This window comes from Vulpes vulpes, chromosome 2, assembly GCF_048418805.1.
Source record: "Vulpes vulpes isolate BD-2025 chromosome 2, VulVul3, whole genome shotgun sequence".
NCBI lineage: Eukaryota > Metazoa > Chordata > Mammalia > Carnivora > Canidae > Vulpes > Vulpes vulpes.
Genome location: NC_132781.1, coordinates 144,968,382 through 144,988,500, shown reverse-complemented (window position 1 = coordinate 144,988,500; position 20,119 = coordinate 144,968,382). Strand labels below are relative to the sequence as shown.

The 20,119-nt window shown below is 41.6% G+C and overlaps 1 protein-coding gene and 1 non-coding gene across 2 annotated transcripts in view; one reads left to right on the top strand and one right to left on the bottom strand.

The window, feature by feature from the left end:
* The window catches only part of LOC140596216 (uncharacterized), a 42,921-nt gene extending 27,946 nt beyond the window's left edge, over positions 1-14,975 (bottom strand). Inside the window, exons 1-2 of the mRNA XM_072744214.1 lie at positions 14,896-14,975; positions 9,193-9,259 (exon numbers count right to left, since the gene is read on the bottom strand). Of these exons, the coding sequence (XP_072600315.1) occupies positions 9,193-9,251 (59 nt within the window). The 5' untranslated portion in view covers positions 9,252-9,259; positions 14,896-14,975. The remainder of the gene's footprint in view (positions 1-9,192; positions 9,260-14,895) is intronic.
* Positions 947-1,152, top strand: LOC112929676 (small nucleolar RNA U3). Its single transcript, XR_003236967.1, has one exon. It is a non-coding gene; the product is annotated as a small nucleolar RNA U3 (small nucleolar RNA).
* Positions 14,976-20,119: the final 5,144 nt, after the last annotated feature.

The window sequence follows — 20,119 nt, the reverse complement described above, 5'->3', positions numbered from 1 at the left end:
ATAGGGATGCCTGAGTGGCTCAGTGGTTGAGCGTCTGCCTTTGGCTCAGGTCGTGATCCTGGGTTTGGTATCAAGTCCAGATCCAGCATCCAGCTCCCTGACAGGGGCATGCTTCTCCCTCTTCCTCTCTGTTTATCTCTCATAAATAAATAAATAAATAAAATCTTTAAAAAAAAAAAGAAGAAGAAAATCAGAAAATATCTTGAGACGATGAAAATCAAAACACAACATAGCAATACTTCTGAGATGTAGAGAAAGTAATGCTAAGAGAAAAATGTATAGCTGTAAACATTTACATTAAAAAAAAAATCTCAAATCAACACCTAACTTTACCACTTAAGGAACTAGAAAAAGAACAAATAACCCAAAGCTAGCAGAAGGAAGGAAATAAGGTTAGATCAGAGATAAATAAAGACTAGAAAAACAATAGAAGAAAATCGATGAAATGAAGAGTTGGGTCTCTGAAAACAATCAACAAAATTGATAAGACTTTAGCTGGATTAAAAAAAATAAAAAACACACAAATAATTAAAAGGATATAAAAAAGAGTTTTACCAGTTTTACACAAATAAGAAGGATTATGAGTGTACTATGGGGGCACACTGGTGGCACAATCAGTTGAACTTCCAACTCCTGTTGTCAGCCTAGGTTGTGATCTCAGGGATGTGATCTTGGGATTGTGGAATCAAGAGCCACGTGGAGCTCAGCGCAGGAGTCTGCTTGGTATTCTCTCTCCCTCTCCTGCTTGTGAGCACATTCGAGATCTCTCTCTCTCTCTCTCTAAAATAACTATTAAAAAAAAAAAGAGTACTATGAGCAATTATACACAACAAATTGGATAGCCTAGAAATACACAACATACAAAGATTGAATTATGAACAAATAAAAAACTGAATAGATCTGTAACTAGTAAGAAGCCTGAATCATTACTTAAAAGACTCCATAAAGGAACTCATTCAGGGATTATTTCGATAGTTTGTTACTAGAAAGGTTTCTCTGAATGTATAGAGTACCCAAAACAATGAGGAGGGGGCATAGGCATAGCATTTTCTCCCTAGCGTGAAGCCAGCACTGGGTGGTGCTTCTGCAGCTTTCTTTTGCCACTTAGGACTGTTCTCTCACTTGAGACACCAAGAGAAAAAACAAACAAAAAATCTCCTTAAGGAACAGTTCAAAACCAGATGGCATCACTGGTAAATTCCACCAAACATTTAAAGAATTAACACAGATCTTTCTCAAACTTCCAATAAAATGAAAGGAAGGGAACAGTTTCTCCCTCATTGTATAAAGCCAGCATTACCCTAATACCAAAGTAGGACAAAGACACAAGAAAACTATACACCCATGTCATTTATAAACATTGCTGTAAAAATCTTCAAAAAAACACAAGCAGGATTTAACAGTATAAAGAAAATGATTACACACCACAACCAAGCACAATTTATCCCTTTAATGCAAGGATGATTATATATATATATATATAAAATCAATCAATGTGAAACTCTGCACTAACAGGATGAAGGAAAAACTTACATGAACATTTCAATTGGTACAGGAAGCATTTGACAAAATTCAACATACTTCCATGATTTAAAAAAAAATTACTATACAAGCACTCTACAAACTAAAAATACAAGTAAACTACTTCAACATAATAAAAGCTACATATGAAAAGCCCAAAGCTAACATCATGCTCAATGGTGAGACTGCAAGCTCTTCCTCTAAGATCTGGACCAAGACAAACATGCCCACTTTCACTACTTCTTTCCAACATAATGCTGGTCCAAGTCACAGCAAGTAAGCAAAACAAAGAAATAAAAGGTATCCAAAATGGAAAAAAAGTAAAAGTATCTCTGTTGATGGCATGATGTTATATATGTAGGGAAAACCCTATAGAGATTGCACCAAAAACAACTAAAAAAAAAAAAAAAATGTTAGAACAAATAAACAAATTAAGCTAAATTGTAGGGCACAAATTCAACTTGCAAAAACCAGTTGCAATGAACAATATGAACACTAACAATGAACAATATGAAAGGAAATTAAGAAAACAATTCCATTTACAAGAGCAAGATAAAGAATAAAATAACTTAGGAATAAAACAAGGAGGTCAAAGACGACGTATACTGAAAACTATTAAGTGCTGTTGAAAGAAATGAAGGAAGACACCAATAAATGGAAAGATATCCCATCTTCATATATTGGAATATTTAGTACTACTAAGATGTACAGTACTACTGTAAACAATCTATAGATTCAATGCAATTTCTATGAAACTCCCAATGACTTGGGTCCCTGGGTGGCTCAGCAGTTCAGCGCCTGCCTTTGGCCCAGGGTGTGATCCTGGAGTCCCGGAATCGAGTCCCGCGTCAGGCTCCAGGCATGGAGCTTGCTTCTTCCTCTGCCTGTGTCTCTGCCTCTGTCTCTCTCTAGGTCTATCATGAATGAATAATAAATAAAATCTTAAAAAAAAAAAAAATCCCAATGACTTTTCTGCAGGAGTCGAAAACTCCATCCTAAAATTCATATGGAATTCCAAGGGACCCAAAATAATCAAAATAATCTTGAAAAAAAGAACAAGATTGGAAGTTTCATACTGCCTAATTTCAAAACTTATAAAAAGTACAGTAATGAAAACAGTGTGGTACTGTCATAAAAACATATACAGACCAAAAGAACAGAAAAGAAAGCCCAAAATATACTCTCACATATAAGGGTTAAATAATTTTTTAAGAAGTGCCAAGACCATTCAATGAGGAAAAGGACAGTCTTTTCAACAAATTGTGCTGGGAAAACTAGCATCCACATGCAAAAGAATGAAGTTGGAGGGCAGCGTGAGTGGCTCAGCGGTTTGGCACCTGCCTTTGGCCCAGAGTGTGATCCTGGAGACCCAGGATCGAGTCCCACATCGGGCTCCCTGCATGGAGCCTGCTTCTCCCTCTGCCTGTGTCTCTGCCTCTCTCGCTCTGTGTCTCTCATGAACAAATAAATAAATGGAATCATTAAAAAAAAAATGAAGTTGGACCTTTTATACCATATACAAAAAAATGAACTCAAAGTAAATCAAAGATTTAAATATAAGACCTGAAGCTATTAAAGCCCTAAAAGATGATCCTGGAGACCTAGGATCAAGCCCCACATCAGGCTCCCTGCATGGAGCCTGCTTCTCCCTCTACCTCTGTCTCTGCCTCTCTCTCTCTCTGTGTCTCTCATGAATAAATAAATAAAATCTTTTTTTTTTTGAATGAATAAAATCTTAAAAAAATAAAGCTTTAGGAGAAAACGGGGGAAAACTTTCTGACACTAGATCTGGCAATGATTTCTTGGATGCCACACTAAAAATCAAAGACAAAAGAAAAAAACAGATAAATTGGACTATAAATTTAAAAATATTGCACATTAAAGGTTACAATTACAGGCAACCCACAAATGGAGAAAATATCTATAAATTATATATTTGATAAGAGTCTTTTAAAAAAGATTGTATCTATTTATTCATGAGAAACACAGAGAGAAGGCAGAATATAGGCAGAGGAAGAAGCGGGCTCCTCACAGGGAGTCCAATGTAGGACTTAATCCTGGAACTCCCGGATCATGCCCTGAGCCAAAGGCAGATGCTCAACCACTGAACCACCCAGACATTCCTGATAAGACTCTTATATGCCAAATATATAAAGAATTCCTACAACTCAAAAACAAAAACAAAAACAAAAACAAAACAAAAAAACCAACCTAAAAATGTGCAAAGGACTTGAACAGACACTTCTCCAAAGTATACAAATAGGCAGTCAGCAGCTAAAAAGATGCTCAACTTCACTAATCATCAGAGAAACGCAAATCAAAACCACAATAACGTGCACCTGGCTGGCTCAGTCTGTAGAGCATGCAACCCTTGATTTTTGGATTGTAAATTTAAGTCCCACATTGGGCAAAGAGCTTACGTAAAGAAAAAAACCAAAAACCAAACCAACAAACAAAAAACACTACCACTTCACACCTAGTAGGATGGCTACTACCAAAAAAACCCGAAACAAGTATTGGTGGGGTTGTGAAGCAGTTGGAACCTCTGCATTGTTGGCGAGATTATAAAATGGTGCAATAGCTATGGAAAATAATCTGGCAGCTCCTCAAAAAATTAAAATTAGAACATTCATATGATCCAGCAATCCCACTTCTTGGTATATATCCAAAAGAACTGCAACATGTAAGAGATTATTTGCACATCCATGTCCATAGCAAAATTATTCATAATCATCAAGAAGTGGAAGCAATCAAAATGTCCATCGATGGAAGAATGGAAAAACAAAATGTGGTTTATACATACTGTATTTGTTAGTTCTTCAAAGAAACAGAACCAACATGATGTATACACACATATTTATTATAAGTAACTGATTCATTTGACTACAGAGGCTGACATGTTTAAAATCTGCAGGGTAACATGACAGGCTGGCAACCCAAGAGAGCCAGTGTTCCATACTGAGTCTGAAGGTAGTCTGCTGAAGAACTAGCAAGAGCCTGATGTGGCAGATGAAGTCCAAACGCAGTCTACTGGAGAATTCTCAATTGCTAAAAGAGGTGGATCTTTTTTCTTCTATTCAGGCTTTTAAGTGATTGAATAAGGGCCATTCACATTTTGGAGGGCAATCTCCTTTACTCAAAGCCCACCAATTTAAATGTTAATCTCATCCTAAAACACCATCACAGAAACAGGCTGATCTAATACCTGGGCACCCCATGATCCAGCCAAGTTAATATATAAAATTAACTGTCGTATATACAATGGAATATCCTGCCTTAAAAGGAAGGAAATCCTGTAACATGCTACAACGTGTATGAACCTTGAGGATATTATACTAAGTGAAATAAATCAGTCACAAAAGTACAACTATTATACGATTTCACTTACATGAGGTAACTAAATGTAGGGTAAGTTCCTGACATTAAGCTTCTGATTGTCAAGATATCCATTTCAAAAGATATCCCTCTTGAATAAACATATTGCCAGATGTAGACACAATCACTAGGTAAAACAACCAGATTAGGAACTAGGTCACCCACACCCGTTAAGTTCCTCTTACAGAAAATCCTGGGTGATTTAGATAACTGACCACTTGAGTGAACCTGCTTCCACTCTCCCATGCCTTCATTTCTGCTTTTATGCATCAAATTAGCCAATAATGAGTAACCCCTAAAAAACCCTGACATTCTACCCTTGGATCCTAATAAAGTCAGAGCCCTAGCTCCTCCCTTTATCCCTGTCTCTCTACCTGGGACCTCACTTGTACCACATACCCTCTAGGACTTGCATGTAATAAGTCCTGTTCCTCAAAATTTCCTTACTGTTTTTGCTTAGGTACAACCCGCAAACATTAAGAACCAAAAGGATCCAGTCACAGCCCAGGTCCCCATGGAGCTTGCTGTAAGACAGGACCAGGCGAGTGCCTCAAGCATTCCTAGCTGAGAGCGTCACCATCAATAGGTGGGGCAGAACACAACACTAAAACCGTCAAATTTGTAGAAATAGGAAGTAGAATGATGGTTGTAAAACCTGTGTTAGAGAAAAGGGGACTTTTTTAATAGGTACAGTTTCAGTTCTGCAGGATATACAGCTCTACAGAGCTGTTCACAGCAATGCAAATATACTTAGCACTACTGAATTGTACAATTAAAAATGATTAAGATGGTAATTTTTTTTAAATTTTTATTTATTTATGATAGTCACACACACACACACACACACAGAGAGAGAGAGAGAGAGAGAGAGAGAGAGGCAGAGACACAGGCAGAGGGAGAAGCAGGCTCCATGCTCCGGGAGCCCTACGTGGGATTCGATCCTGGGTCTCCAGGATCGCACCCTGGGCCAAAGGCAGGCGCTAAACCGCTGCGCCACCCAGGGATCCCAAGATGGTAATTTTTAAAAAAAGACTTATGATCACACCCTGGGCTGAAGGCGGCGCTAAACCGCTGGGCCACCCAGGCTGCCCTAGATGGTAAATTTTTTAAAAAGGACTCTGATACAGGCTATGAGGAGGGGAATTGGGCAGTAATTGTTTCACAGGCACAGAGATTCAGTCTGGGAAGATGAAAAAGCTCTGGAGATGGATGGTGATGATGGCTGCACAATAATGTGAACACACTTAATGGCACTAAACTGTAATCTTAAAAATGGTTAAATGGGGGGTGCCTGGGTGGCTCAGGCAGTTAAGCGGCTGCCTTCAACTCATTATCTCAGGGTCCTGGATCAAACCCCATATAGGGATAGCCTGCTTCACCCTTTCCCTGTCCCCATGTCCCTCCTCCTGCTCATGCTCTCTCTAGCTCTCTCTCAGAGAGCTAAATAAACACAATCTTTAAAAAAAAAAAAAAGGTTAAATGGTAATTTTTATGTTATATATACTTTATCCAATAAGAGATATCTACTAGGGATCCGTGGGTGGTGCAGCGGTTTAGCGCCTGCCTTTGGCCCAGGGCGCGATCCTGGAGACCTGGGATCGAATCCCACGTCGGGCTCCCAGTTCATGGAGCCTGCTTCTCCCTCTGCCTGTGTCTCTGCCTCTCTCTCTCTCTCTCTCTGTGTGTGTGTGTGTGTGTGTGTGTGACTATCATAAATAAATAAAAATTAAAAAAAAAGAGATATCTACTAAATTTAATATGTAGGCTTTATTTAAATTTCAATTCAAATTAAATAACTATAAGATAATGAAGAAAATATAAAGTGTCTAGATATCTAATGATATTAAATTATTGATATAGGGGCAGCCCAGGTGGCCCAGCGGTTTAGCGCCCACCTGATCCTGGAGACCCGGGATTGAGTCCCACGTCGGGCTCCCTGCATAGAGCTTGCTTCTCCCTCTGCCTGTGTCTCTGCCTCTCTCTCTCTCTGTCTCTCATGAATAAATAAGTGAAATCTTAAAAAAAAAATTTATTGATATAGGGAAGTTATATTAATAGAGTGACTATGTAATAAAAACAGCGTTCTTAGCTTCCAGAAATACATATTAAAATATAAACATATAAATATGTTGAGATTTGCTTTAAAATAATTTCAAGCTAGGGTGATAAGACTAGACTCAAGACAAGCCAAGAGTCACTAATACTAGAATAAAGTGATGAATACATATATTTTACAGTTTCTCTACTTCTGCTTATGTTTGAAATTTTCTATGACAATAAGTTGTTTTTGTTGTTTCTTTAATGAATGGCATCTTAGAATTAAAGAAATAGAGTAATTGTGCTATCCTATGACAGAGCAAAGCTCTCAAGGACTGCTGAGACCACTGGTCCTAATGGCCTGTGACAGGCAGAATGGTCTATAGACACAACCATATCAAAAGTGCTGGAGCTAGGATGCCTGGGTGGCTCAGCGGTTGAGCCTTTGGCTCCGGGTGTGATCCCTTTCCGGGATTGAGTCCCGTGTTGGCCTCCGGCGAGGAGCCTGCTTCTTCCTGTTTATGTCTCTGCCTCTGTTGTTTCTAATTAATATGTTTTAAAAAAAAAGACACTGGAGCTTATGAATATGTTAGCTTATGTCCCAAAGGGGCTTTAGAGAGGTGATTAAAGACACAGACTTCAAGACAAGGGTACAGATCTGAATATCTGAATGGGCACAATATAATCACAGGAGTCCTTAAAAGCAGAGAACCTTTCTGGGCTGCAGTCGGGAAAGATAAGTGGGAAGAGGGATCTGAAGCTTGACAGGAACTAGCTCTGAAGACAGACGAAGTCGGTCTCAAGCCAGAAATGCCAGTGGCCTCTGAAGCTGTGAATGGCCCTCAGCTGCCAGCCAGCAAGGAGATGCAGACCTCAGTCCTACAACTGTAAGGAACTGAATTCTACCAACATTCTGAACAAGCAAGGATATGTGCTTTCTCTTACAACCTCTCCAGAGAGGAACACAGCCTGCTGACATCTTGATTTTATAGTCTGGTGAGACCCAGGTTGCACTTCTGACCTACAGAACTGTAAGGTAACAAATGTGTTCTTTTAAACTGCTAAATGTAGGATAATCTGACACAGCAGAAATGGAAAACTAATACGTGGTCCAGAATATCTATGACTTTTAATATTTCTGTCTGCCTTTTACATTTTTCCCCTACTTTCCTTTCGTTTGAGGCTATAATCTATGATTGCTGCTTATTCCCCATTTCAAATGTGCTATGGGAGTGGAAAGCAAATATATGTTTGTTCATTTGTTCAACACCAATTAGCAGATATCCAAGGAGTGCCTGCTCTGTATAAGGCAGGCAGTAAGCTGGACACCAGGGCTGTAACAGGGACCATCCTAAGAGATTAGTGCGTGTACCAGACCTCCAGTAGCACCCACACTAGTCAGGCACCCTGACTCCAACCAAGCACAACTAGTAATTGGTGGTGGGTATAGCTAGGCTCAGCAGGCTGCCAAGTTTCTCAGATAACTGATACCAGCAATTTGATGATACAAGATTCTTGAAGTGGTTCCAATACCAACAGCTGAGTAATATATAAACGTGCATCTCCCTGGGCCCGAGGCTTCAAAATCCTGAGGCCCAGGGCCTGGCAATCTGCATTTTAACAAGCTCTTCAATTGACTCTTAGGCAGCCCTAAGTTTGAGAAGCAAGGCCACAGTGGGTCCTGGGGGCCCAACCCCGGCTCTCTGGAAGTAATAAGGCTCTGAGTAAGAGCCACAAAGCCTCTAAGGAATGTCTAAACATAACATCGCAAGAAAAAAAAAAAGTGCAAAGATTTGATGGTAACTGTTTTGGTGATTGCAGAGGTAAAACACTGAGTATACAATTAAATTTGCAAACTACCTTCATACATGTAAAAATCAATAAGTTAGTTTGTTCACAGATTTCTCTAAGCAATATAACAAAAAGCATAAAGAGCACATACCAAGCTGTTAACAGTGGCAAATGCTCAGGAGTTGGCTTATAGAAGATTTGCACTTTTCTGTGTTATGCATGTTGTTTGAATATTTAAAAACAAATACTGCACTTCCTATGAGTATATATTTCAAAATAAGTTTAAAAAAAAGCATTATTTTTGCTCTTAGAAGATTGAAAAGAATGCCATTTTGCAAATTATATAAACTAAAAGCAAAATCAGCAACAAGTGCTAAAATTAAATCTTGATATCTGCATTTACATTTTCATCTAATTTTACTATTTTACCCTAGGGACACCTAAAAACCAAAGAACATTTCACTTTACCTTTTAGCTACTGAAGATCTTCCATATTGTCTTCTGTGAAGCCTAGCTGATGAAGACATCTTAAGTCCTAGGAAAATAAATTGCCTTTTTTTTTAGGATTAAATTAGAAAACCATTTCACAATATCAATAGCACTGTGAAACATTAATGAGCAGCAATGTTAAGGTCCTCCACCCTGCATCCCATCATACCAATTTTCAAGCAAACACAACAAGAAGCTAATCACAACCCTGAGATACACTCCCCAGCTCTATTTCTCTGCTACAGAAAAAGTCTAAGTCAACACAACACCTAGGGAAGATGCAGGCAGGACTGGGAAAAAGGCTCACAGATTGGAGAAAAGGAAAAGAAGTAAGTAAGAACTAAAACTCACAGTGGCAATGTGAGTTTTAGTTCATACAAACTTTATTCCACTTGGGTGTCCTGTCTTCCTTTAGAACCATGTGATGCTTGTTAAAGAGACATGGCAAAGCCAAACCAACACAAAACATACTGTCCAGCATACTGGCCAGATCTGGGTCAGCAAGGATGGCTTTCCATTATTTTTTTTTAAAGATTCATTTATTAGAGAGAGAGAAAGCATGCAAGCTCGCATGTGTGTGTGCATATGGTAGTGGGGAGGGATGGAGGAAGAATCTCAAGCAGACTGTACGTTGAGCACAGACACCAATGTGGGGCTCTCCCTCACAACCTTGAGATCATAACCAAAGCAGAAATTAAGACTCAGCTGCTCAACGGACTGTGCCACCCAGGTACCCCTCCATTATTTTAAATGACATAATACACACCATAAAATTTACCTTTAAAAGGGTAAATTTTATCATATGTGTTTTTCAGTACGTTCACATAGTTATGCAACCATCACCACTTACATAATTCCAGAACTCTCATCAACGCCCACCTCCCCCCCACCCCTGACAAGATATTCAGCAGTAGTCACTCACTCTCTATGCTCTGGCAACCAGTAATGTACTTCCAGTCTCTCTGGAATTATGTATTTCAGACATCTTATATAAATGCTCTTTTTTTATGTCTGGCCTCTGATTTAGCATGCTTTGAGATGTTGTGGAATACATCAGTATTTGTTCCTTTTTTAAGGCTAAACAATATTCCACTGTATGGATATACCACTTATTCATCCATTTACCAGATTATGATCATTTGGGCTGTTTCCACTTATTGGCTATTATGAACAATGCTGCTATGAATATTTATGTAATAAATTTTTGTGTGAACACATATTCAATTCTCTTGGGCACACACTTAGGAGTAGAAATGCTGGGTGACACGGTAATTATGTTTAACTCTTTGAGGAATTGCCAGTTTGCCACATATGCTATACTATTTTACATTTTCACCAATAAACCATGAGGATTTCAATTTCTCCCCAACCTTGCCAACACTTGACATGAATCTTAAACAGCAGTCTAAAAATTGGGTACATGAAGCTAGGGATAGGAAGACATTCTGTGGAGAGCATGAGCATCATGGATACTCTGAATACAATTTCAGACCCTCTGCTTCCATAATGCCCTTTCCCACATGGATTTGATCTAACGAGCTGAGAAAAGACCTGTGACCTCCTTCTCCTCTCCTGCTGCTCAATCACCCTATCCCACTGCACAAAAGAAAGATCCAACTGCTCACCACCCAGAATCTTACTTGGATTGCTCCAGCGTAAAAAATTCAGAATGAGATTAAAGTAAGTGGAGAAGGCAGAGTAATGCAAACAATTTCAATAAGAGATACTGAAAGGAACAGAGCCTTATTTCATCTAATTCCTAAATGGCTCTAAGCATTGTCCATCCTAGGAGAATGGAATGTTCAACATAAGGATGGATAAGTTTGATGACACCAAACCAATAATCAACTAAAAATGAAATGGACTGCAGACCTAAATGAAAAAGTCAAAAGCATAAAACTTTTGGGAAAAAACACAGGAGTAAATATTCACAACCCTGAGTCAGAGAAAGATTTATTGGATATAGCACCAAAAGCATAAGCATTAAAGAGTCGACAAGTTGGGGGGAACCTAGGTGGCTTAGTCAGTTCAGTGTTCAATTCTTGATTTCAGCTCAGGTCCTGATTTCAGGGTCATGAGATCAAGCCCCACGTCGGGCTCTGTGTTGAGCGTGGAGCATGCTTAAGATTCTCTCTCTCCCTTGATCTCTGTCCCTTCCCCTCTACCTCATGCTCTCTTAAAAGGGAAAAAAAAAACAAAAAACTGAAAAGTTTATTTTTTTCAAAATTTTAAAATTTGGGGCTTGAAAAGATATCATTTATAAAGATTTATAGAGCAGCCTGGGTGGTTCAGCAGTTTAGCACCGCCTTCAGCCCAGGGCCTGATCCTGGAGACCCGGGATCGAGTCCCACATCAGGCTCCCTGCATTGGAGCCTGCTTTTCTCTCTGCTTGTGTCTCTACCTCTCCCTCTCTGTGTCTCTCATGAGTAAATAAAAAAAAAAAAATCTTTATAAATAAATAGATTTGTAAATCTTATAATGATAAACAACTTGTGTTCAGTACATATAAGGAACTCTTACAATTCATTAATAAAAAGAAAAATAACCGAATTTTAAAATGAGCAAAAGATTTGTTTTTTTAAAGATTTTATTTAATGAGATGCTTGGGTGGCTCAGCAGTTGAACGCCTGCCTTTGGCCCAGGGTGTGATCCTCGAGACCTGAGATCGAGTCCTACATCTCCCTGCATGGAGCCTGCTTCTCCCTCTGCCTGGGTCTCTCAGGAATGAATAAACAAAATCTTATAAAAAAAAAAAGAAAAGAAGAAGAAGAAGAGAAGAAAGAAAGAAAGAAACAAACAAACAAGATTTGGCAGCTGGGTGAGAGATCTACTTATCTTGTAGCTGCCCAAGACACACCTTGTATCTTAAGTTCTTTTGCTTACTATACCTGTCACTTACCAATCTGGAGTGGCTCACCTTTCTTTGGTCTCTCTCTACCCTCAATCTGTTTCAGATTATAGCGAGAAACTCCAAAGGAGCTTACAAACCAACATTTATATAATTATGTTCCATTTATATGAAATATACAGAAAGTGTGAATTCATGAAAAAAAGAAAAAAACAGAAAGATCACTGGTTGCCTAGGGTGGACTGGGAAGTGAATGAAAATGGGCATGGGGCATCTTTCTGGTGTCATAGAAATCCTCTAAAATGACTGTGGTAATGGTATTATGTAAATTTACTAAAAATCATTAAATTTTGGGCAGCCCTGGTGGCTCAGCAGTTTAGCACTGCCTTCAGCCCAGGGCCTGATCCTGGAGACCCGGGATCGAGTCCCACATCGGGCTCCCTACATGGAGCCTGCTTCTCCCTCTGCCTGTCTCTGCCTCTCTCTCTCTCTCTCTCTCTGTGTCTCTCATGAATAAATAAAATCTTTAAAAAAAATCATTAAATTTAAAATGAGCAAATTATGTGATATGTAAATTCTATATCTCAATAAGCTGTTTTTAAAAAGTGAGCTCAGACTTCTGGGTTGGACAGTGAGGGACAATTTGGTCAGATAGGTGTTCTGCCATAAATAAAATTTCCATAAACTAAACAAGTGAAATCTACAATTTCTAGATTTTACTCCAATAGGATTAAAACACCGCACATGAAAACCACAGAACAGGGATCCCTGGGTGGCGCAGCGGTATGGCGCCTGTCTTTGGCCCATGGCATGATCCTGGAGACCCAGGATCCAATCCTGCGTCGGGCTCCCGGTGCATGGAGCCTGCTTCTCCCTCTGCCTTTCTCTTTCTCTGTGTGACTATCATAAATAAATAAAAAATTTTAAAAAAAAAGAAAGAAAGAAAAGAAAACCACAGAACAGGATGGTCGTGATAGCCTTTGCAACTCCTTAGAAGTATAACAAAAAAATTCTATAGTTGTCAATTGACAAATATGTAAGGAGGAAACAAATTTTCCCACCAGGAGCTCCTGAACAGGGTCATACCACAGGTCAGCCTTGCCACGGGAACTAGCAAAATAAAACCTCACCCTAGGAACTACCCACACTAGTGGGTAGTGAGAACGCAATGGCGTTGTCAACACTTAACTAAGAGCAGAATTAGAAAACCAGCACTGAATTGCAGGTAGCCTCTTTTTTTTTTTTTTTTTTTTATTTTATTTATTTATTTCTGATACTCACACAAAGAGAGAGAGAGAGAGAGGCAGAGACACAGGCAGAGGGAGAAGCAGGCTCCACGCACCGGGAGCCCGACGTGGGATTCGATCCCAGGTCTGCAGGATCGCGCCCTGGGCCAAAGGCAGCCGCCAAACCGCTGCGCCACCCAGGGATCCCTGCAGGTAGCCTCTTGTCTGCTCTCATTCCTCCATTATGGCCGAGCCAAGGCAGCAGGCATTTACCTTACAAAATAGGTAGCTTCTTGGACCCTACTGCCCCCTAGGACTGGGACAAAGTTGAAATACAGAGATGACCCCAAAAAACGAACAAACCAACCAAAAAACCCAGAAATCTCAGTTTGGAGCTTTCAAGATTCAATTCCTTCATGGGTCGCATTTTTTTAATTCAAGTTTATTTAAGTATTGTCTAACCCAAAGCAGGGGCTCAAAATCAGGATCCCTGAGGTCGAGTCACATGCTCCTCCTACTGACCCAGCCAGGAACCTTTCCTTCAAGAGTAACACTAAGCTTAACTGATTTTTTTCCCAGACACTGAGCGCCCCAAATAAGACCCAACCATGCCAGACCCGCTCCAATGCGCCTTTCGGACTGAAGGCGCAACCCTGATCACCCCTGTACTCCCAGCCCGGGCAACCCTGCTTCAGACTCCCCCACTCAGGCAACCAGCTTGGTGCAGGGAATACAGGGCGAGCAAGTGAGCGCGCTGCCCTGCCCTCCCGGGAATAATCTATTAACCACGAACATTATGGGATCCCTGGGTGGCTCAGCGGTTGGGCGCCTGCCTTCAGCCCAGGGCGTCATCCTGGGGTCCCGGGATCGAGTCCCACACGGGGCTCCCTGCATGGAGCCTGCTTCTCCCTCTGCCTGTGTCTCTCATGAATAAGTAAATAAAATCTTAAAAAAAAAATTAACCAAACATTAAACAGCCAAAAACGGTTATTAAATAATCCCTGAAGCAAACTTACAACTACATATGGTAACGGGCAGGGGAAGCGGAGGCGCTTTGGAAATGGTGCGACAGGAGACTGTGTCTGCTCTAAATCTTTATCCATATTAACTCATTTAATCATCAAAAGACCCTATACGGTAAGTTCTAGGATTATCCCACTTGGGGGATGAGAAAATGTGGGCACAGAGAGGTCAGGGGACGCGCCCGGGGTCACCCCGCCGGCGGTGGCCCGCCCAGGCGCACGCGCGGCCCGACTCGAGACGCCTGAGGTAATCACCTAACCTGCCCGTCGGTAAATCCCGGAGGGAAGAGTGAAGCCGGGGCAGGGCCGGCGCAGGGAGCGCCCTGCTGTGGGGCAGGACGGGCAGGGAGGCTGCGAGCGACGCGGGAGGGGCCGCTGGGGCGGCCCGGCTCGTCCCACAGCAACGCGGCTGGCCCACCTGCCGCTTCTCAACTGGGCAAACTGAGGAGCCGGAACGCAGGTTCTGAGGCACCGGCCCCCCTCAGCCCCCCTCAGCCCCCCTCAGCCCTCCTTGCCGGAGGTGGTCAGCGGCACAGGGAAGCACCGAGGCGGGGCCCAGCCCCTGCCCTCGGCGCGAGGCACTCACCTGGCCTGACCAAGGCGGACAGCCGCGGCCCCTCAGGCGGCCTCTCAGACAGCCTCTCGCGCCTCCTCTCCAGCCTCTCCGATCCCACCTTGCCTTGCGCGCCTGCGGCCCCGCCCCCCGCAGGCCCCGCCCCCGCAGGCCCCGCCCACAGCGCCCACAGCGCCCACAGCGCCCCTGCCGGCTGGGAGGCTGCGAGGCTGGGAGGCTGCGAGGCTAAGAGGCTGGGAGGCGCAGGCTCGCTAACCGTCTTCCAGGCCCTTCCTGTGGCGTTTCCCCTTTCCTCCCTCCCTCCCTGGCTTTTCCTTTGTCTTTCAAGTTTTCAGGCACACAGTCATTCTAGTGCTCATTCTTACACTTAATAATTATGTGTGTGCCAAAAACAACAGCAACAACCCCCCCCCCAAAAAAACAACAATTAAGTGTGTGCCAGAAACTGGTCGCAGGATAAAGCAGAGAAGACACAATGCCTGTGCCCGCCAGCTCACATTCTAGAAGAGGACAACAGAGGAGTGGCTTTCCAGCCTTGTTACTCCCAGCCCCCGTTGCGACACCTTTTACCCCCTCCCTTTCCAGGACACTTACACACACACACACCTAAAACTCAAGCTCAGGCTTCATGGAGCAATACTTACCCAGGAGATTGGCAGCTCCTCAAAAGACAACCAGAAAAACTTGTGACCAAGCACAATTAACTCTGTAAGGCTTGCTGCAGTAATGGAAACGCTAACCTTGACAATCCCGGTAGGATCTCGGGATGGAGGGACAAGGAAAGGAAATTGTGAGGTTCAGGGGGATCCCTGGGTGGCTCAGTGGTTTAGCGCCTGCCTTTGGCCCAGAGCGTGATCCTGGAGTCCCGGGATCGAGTCCCGCGTCGGGCTCCTGGCGTGGAGCCTGCTTCTCCCTCTGCCTGTGTCTCCGCTTCTCTCTATCATGAATAAATAAATAAAAAATCTTAAGAAAGGAATTGTTAGGTTTTACATGGTCGGCGGAAGAATTAGGGACTGGAGCCAGGCAGCGCCAGGTTCGAGAGTGCTTTAACATGAAGCGCTCCCGGGCGAGGTTCCGAGGCTCGAGTTTCTATACCTGTGCGAGTAAAAAAAAAAAAAAAAAAAAAAGGTGCTTAGGGACATAAGGTTTTTTGTGATAGGGTGAAGCAGGGTGCATGCTCTTGTTTTTGGCTGATTCTGGTGTTCTTCCTCTTTTAGGCGGGTCTCGGTAGGTCGTGAGTTGTTTGTGGCTTGAGGAGTTCCAGGAACTTATCCGGAGTGACATCTAGTGGAAGGGTGACCCCACCTATTAGCCTTAGGTCACCCATTTTGGAGAGGCCCTACCTCCGTCTGCCCAACAGAAATGTATATAGAGTCGGAGTCTGGGCTTGGGTAGTTCAAGCAGGCCTTTCAAGATAAGAAGTGATTGGGAGTCTGTGAGACCTAACAGGCAAGAAAGATGTTATCAAGAAAGCGGAAAATTTGAATTTTAAAAGGACATTTTTAGTTCCTTAAGTGTATTGGCTTTCAATGAGTTTAAAAGGCTATAGAACTTCCTCTTTAGTAATATAGCTTCTTCTTGTTCTTGTTCTTCTTCTTTATTTTTTAAAGTAGGCTCCAGGGCTTTTTAGGTGGCTCAGTGGTTGAGCAACTGCTTTTGGCTCAGGGCATGATCCTGGGGTCCCAGGATCAAGTCCTACATCAGGCCCCCATGGGAGCCTACTTCTCCCTCTGCCTATGTCTCTGCCTCTCTATGTGTGTCTCTTGTGAAAGGAAATAAATAAAATCTTTAAAATACATAAATAAAGTAGGCTCCACACTCAGCACAGAGCCCAACATGTAGCTCAAACTCATAACCCCAAGATCAAGACCTGGGCAAAGATGGAGAGTCAGACTCCCAACCAACTGAGCCACCCTATAGTAAGGCGCCCTGAGGTGCCCTATAGTAAGTAGCTTTAATAAATAACATCCTTCAAATTTTAAAGAAATGTTAAATGTAATTTCCTTGATATTTATGTACTAAATAAATTATATATTATAAATTTTTAAATACTTTTAAAAGATTTTATTTATTTATTTGAGAGACAGAGACAGAGAGAGAGCAAGTACATAAGCAGGGGGGAGGGGTGGAGTGAGGGGTGGAGCATGTGGGGCTCCATCTCAAGACCCTGAGCAGGATGCAGACACAACCAAATGAGCTACCCAGGCACCCCTACATTCTGAATTATTTTTAAAAACAGGGATTGTTTGGGATTGGGCAAACGTCTTGGAGTAAATTTTAGGATTAGTGAATACCAGGCAAGGATCTTAAAGCAAGTCTCAGTAAGTAAAATTGCTATTTGACAGGAATGTGTTTTCCTAGATGAGTAATCTCAATGAGATTCCTAGTTCAAGAGCCCATCCTGCAAACTGTCCAGAAAAATAGGTCTGAACAAATTCCTAAACCAAACAATTATTGATTTATAGCCTTATCTTACTGAGCACAGCATCATTTTTGCTGTATTCTACAGGTCAAAGCAATAGCAAAGAGCTCCCAGACTCAAGGAAAGGGGAACAGACCACATCTCTTGATGTAAGGAATATCAAAGAGCGTAACCATCTTAAATCCTCCGCCAGGTGCCCTGGCTGGCTCAGTAGGTAGAACACGTGACCCTTGATCTTGAGGTTGTGAGTTCAAGCCCCATACTGGGTGTAGAGATTACATAAAAAATAAAATCTTAAAAAAAAAAAATCCTCCACATTTGGATGATGTAGAAAATAAGGAGTCCCTTCTTCTGAGCTAAAGAAAGAAGAGGAATACAGGAGAGGCAGCCCAGGTGGATTGGCTGATCATAGCCAATTAAACTTTCCTCCTGGCAGGGAAACCTAAATATAACTTTTCTTGTACTCTCTAGTGCCAACCTGGGGTCTCAAAGTTGGGCCCAATTTCCCCAAACGCATTTTCCTTTTATGCAAACCACATCATAACATGAATTAAGCTGGTGTTCCTTAGGTATCAACTGTATCAACTTCCAAAAAAGTCATTTTCCCCCATGTTTTTGTCTCTGAAAAAGTGTTTTACCTGTTTGGGCTAGGAAATGGGAAATATTAGAAAGTAACCAGCGTATACAGCAGAATAGAAACATGCATAGTGATCGATTTTCTCTGAAGATTGGGTATTGAGTGAGCCATTTGTAACCAGCTATAATGTCATACTCAGAAAAAAAATAAATAAACCTTAAAAAAAGGTTAACATAAAAGCAATTTTCCATCTTCATATTATAGTAAATAGGCAGAGAATGAAGAGCAACATGACTAGAATAAACCAAAGATTTGAAGAGCAAAACCAGAAAGACAAGGTGGAAAGTACTCTTCATTTCATCTACTTGGTCTGATGGCTTGGAGTAGCTATTTTTCTTCTCATACTGTTTGCTTTTAGAGGAACCTGAGAATCTTCTAATTATAGCCCAATTGTCAAAGGGTAATGAACTGATAACAAAATGTGATAGATACATACAGTGGAATATTTTTTTAAAGATTTTATTTATTCATTTGAGAGAGACAGAGAGATCACAGGCAGGGGGAGGAATAGGAGAGGGAGAAGCAGATTCCTCACTGAGCTGGGAGACTGACGGAGGTTTCAAACTCTAGACCTGGACATCATGACATGAGCCAAAAGCAGACGGTCAACCATCTGAGCTACTCAGGCACCCCCATATAGTGGAATATTATTCAGCCTTCAAAGGGAAGGAAATTCTGACATATTCTGCACAACCATGACAATGTGGATGAACCTTGAGGACCAAATGTTAAGTGAAATCAGTCATTCACAAAAGGGCAAATACTATTTGATTCCACTGACATGAGGTACTTAAAGTCAAAATCATGGAGACTGAAAGTAGAATAGTGATCACCAGGAGCTGGGGAGGGCAGGGAGTTAGTGTTTAATGGATAGAGTTTTAGTTTCTCAAGATGAAAAGTATTCTGGAGATGGATGGTGATGATGGTTACACAACTATGTGAATGTACTTAATGCACCAGAATTGTACACTTTAAAAATAGTTATAAAGTGTTAAAGAGTCTCTCCCTTTTATCTTCAATTAATTCATCTTTCTTGCTTTTGTGTCAGGCTAAGATCCTAATCTATATTCACAGGAAATTGTCTGCAGAACATCAAACATCTAGCAGCAATGTCCACAATAGCCAAACTGTTAGGAGCCTCGGTGTCCATCGAAAGATGAATGGATAAAGAAGATGTGGTTTATGTATACAATGGAATATTACTCAGCCATTAGAAACGACAAATACCCACCATTTGCTTCAACGTGGATGGAACTGGAGGGTATTATGCTGAGTGAAATAAGTCAATCGGAGAAGGACAAACATTATATGGTCTCATTCATTTGGGGAATATAAATAATAGTGAAAGGGAATAGAGGGGAAGGGAGAAGAAATGGGTAGGAAATATCAGAAAGGGAGACAGAACATGAGAGACTCCTAACTCTGGGAAATGAACTAGGGGTGGTGGAAGGGGAGGGGGGGGTGGGGGTGACTGGGTGGCGAGCACTTAGGGGGGCACTTGACGGGATGAGCACTGGATGTTATTCTGTATGTTGGCAAATTGAACACCAATAAAAAATAAATTTATTATTAAAAAAAAAAAGAACACCAATCATCTGCAGCTTCACTAACCCCCTTTGGCTCCCTATGCAATTTGAGATCTTTTAGGTCATCTTCAAGGGTGTGAAAATTAATAAAAGGAAATATCACTAAAATAAAGCCAGGAGGCCAGAAGGGGGAGCTCTTATGCCATACCACTTGATGTCAATCACAGGAAGAATGATCAATCACAGACCCCAACAGAATAGTCACAAGGAAGAATCATCAATTATAGGGCCCCAAAAGAAAAGACATTCACTGCATCACCTACAAGAAATCAACAGCTCCAGCAACTCAGCCAATGAGAAACATCATCACCCTGAAATCTTGCTCTTCTCCAGTGGATTTTTGTTCAAAACAAATCCTCCTAGTTTCTTCCTTCTTCATAAAATAACATTTCTCATTCCTTTATTTGTTGTACTAGCTAGCCTATGGTTTTTACTGTAGCCTGCCTGTCCAGAATGGCAATTTTTTGTGATTCCCAAGTAAAACCATATTTGTTGGTAAAATAACTGTTTAAGGACATTACATGGTGTCATAAGTGGGATCTGGAGAGGACAATCACCCCACCCCCAACTCCAAGGATGGTGAGCAAACAG